The 2,132-nt window shown below is 43.2% G+C and overlaps 1 protein-coding gene across 1 annotated transcript; it reads left to right on the top strand.

The window, feature by feature from the left end:
* Window positions 1–276: 276 nt before the first annotated feature.
* Window positions 277–982, top strand: LOC123430400 (heavy metal-associated isoprenylated plant protein 47-like). Its single transcript, XM_045114270.1, has 2 exons — window positions 277–410; window positions 540–982. Exons 1-2 carry the CDS (start codon window positions 405–407, stop codon window positions 909–911), a joined length of 378 nt encoding a protein of 125 aa, XP_044970205.1. The 5' UTR covers window positions 277–404; the 3' UTR covers window positions 912–982.
* Window positions 983–2,132: the final 1,150 nt, after the last annotated feature.

Here is a 2,132-nt window from a genome sequence, read left to right as displayed (position 1 = left end):
GCCAATCATTGTCTAATGCCCTGTGATCGGGGAATTCCACCGGGAGCTTGTGATGAGGACGCGTTTACATGCATGGCTACTTGCTCAGTTGGTGGGCAGTTGTTTACTCACTCGGAGCTCAACTACTGCAGTGGTGGTGTGGTGCTGCTACGAATCTGCGTTGGATCGGTCCTGATACTGATAACCCTGGTTCTCTGCTCCCACACCAACGCCCACTGCTTGCTTGTGTATATAAGGCCAGGGGTTACATCTATCTCCTTCACAAAACCACCACAAGCTACTAGACACCGAGACAGCCCTTGGAAGATGGATCAGTAACGTAGCTACTAGCCGTGCTTGAACGCGAACACTTTCCGAGTTTCCGTTTCTCATTGATAGGCATCTGCCAAACCAGCAACACGCAAATGAAGGTGAGGAACCTATTCAGTTTCTGACTCGTGTTGCTTTGTTTAGCACCTAGCTTAATTTTGAGCAAGCAGCACAATACTCTGAAGCTGAAGCATACAACTGATCCACCGTTTTTCTCCTCCTTGTTGCAGCAAAAGATTGTGATCCAGCTGAGCCTGTCGTGCGACAAGAGCCGGTCAAAAGCCCTTACAGTGGCCGCCAGAGCAGCCGGGGTGACGTCGATGGAGATTACCGGCGACGCCAGGGACCGGCTGGAGGTGGTCGGTGATGGCGTCGACCCGGTGTGTCTCGTCAGCTGCCTCCGCAAGAAGCTCGGCCACGCCCAAATCATCAAGGTGGAGGAAGTCAAGAAGCCGGCGGACATTAAGAAGGAGGACCCGAAGCCGCCCGTGCCCGTGTGCCCGCCGCCGTACTACTGCCCGCCGGTCGGCTACTGCCACCACCAGTACCAGCCGCACATGGTCGTCTGCGAAGAACAACCCAGCAACTGTCGGACCATGTAATCGCCGGAGAACAATGTTGACATACTCTAGTTTTGTCAGCAACTATACTTGCATACAGGTATTTTTAAATTGATTGGAGGAAGGAATAAAAGGGGGAAAGAAATATGTTAACGGCTTGGCTAATTTCCGGTTAGAAATCATCAAGATTCAGGACAAACGCCATGTTTACATGAATCTTAGAATTGTCAGTCCCTTGCTTTTCGGTTAAGTTTGTAAGCGACATGTGGTTTTGGGACGGGCGCATGTGCCGATTTAAATTTTGTATGATGAGGGCGACGAGTCAAACAGAACAGCACGATAGATACGTAGCACGTCACCTGCAAGAAAAGGTCGGACGTCACACCATGATGCGCCCGACCCCATATTGTGATGCATGTCATCTAATCATAAGAATATATCGTAGCAAAAGGGTCCCTATGGAGACAAAATAACACACGCTATTAACGTAATAATCATGACTCAAAATCTTAATGAGTGTACATCCTTTAGTTTCACATGGCATCACATTTTGTCGACAATGACCCCACTGCTCATACAACGAAAACACGTTTGAATGTGGTAAGTCCTAAGGTCTCTCTCTTTCTCTCTCGCCCACATGCACGCTCACGCACACTTGTTCGGAAGAAGATGAGAAATATGCTGCTTTTCATGAGGATTTTCGTAAGTGTGCATGCGTGGTTTTTGATATTTTATTCTCTCAATCTGATTTTAACGGGTGTTTATTTGCAATAGGATCGTCGCCTGTATGAAAGAACAATGAAACATGCACTACAGATTAAGTTTGCATCAAAAATAATATTTTAAAACTATTTAACAGCTAAAAATAACACAATGTTTATATTCTATAAATTTTCTAATCAAATTTCATATATAACATCTTAAAATCGGAATTATGATTTAAAAGATATGTATAATTTTGTCTTTACATAAACTGCGGACTACAGATTAAGTTTGCATAAAAAATAATACTTTAAAAATATTTAACAGCTAAAAATAACACCATGTTTATATTCTATAAATTTTCTAATGAAATTTCATATATAACATCTTAAAATCACAATTATGATTTACAAGATATGGATAATTTTGTCTTTACATAAACTGTGGATTGATTAACCGAAATATCAAGGGGTTTTCATTTAAAACAAAAAAAAGGGTTCGACTGCCTTAAATATGGACGGCAGGTTGATTACCTAAAACGGCACTGGTTTCATGAGTAAA

Source organism: Hordeum vulgare, chromosome 2H (assembly GCF_904849725.1).
Source record: "Hordeum vulgare subsp. vulgare chromosome 2H, MorexV3_pseudomolecules_assembly, whole genome shotgun sequence".
Taxonomy (NCBI): Eukaryota; Viridiplantae; Streptophyta; class Magnoliopsida; order Poales; family Poaceae; genus Hordeum; species Hordeum vulgare.
The sequence above is the reverse complement of the archived record's forward strand: the minus strand, read 5'-3'. Positions and strand labels throughout refer to the sequence as shown.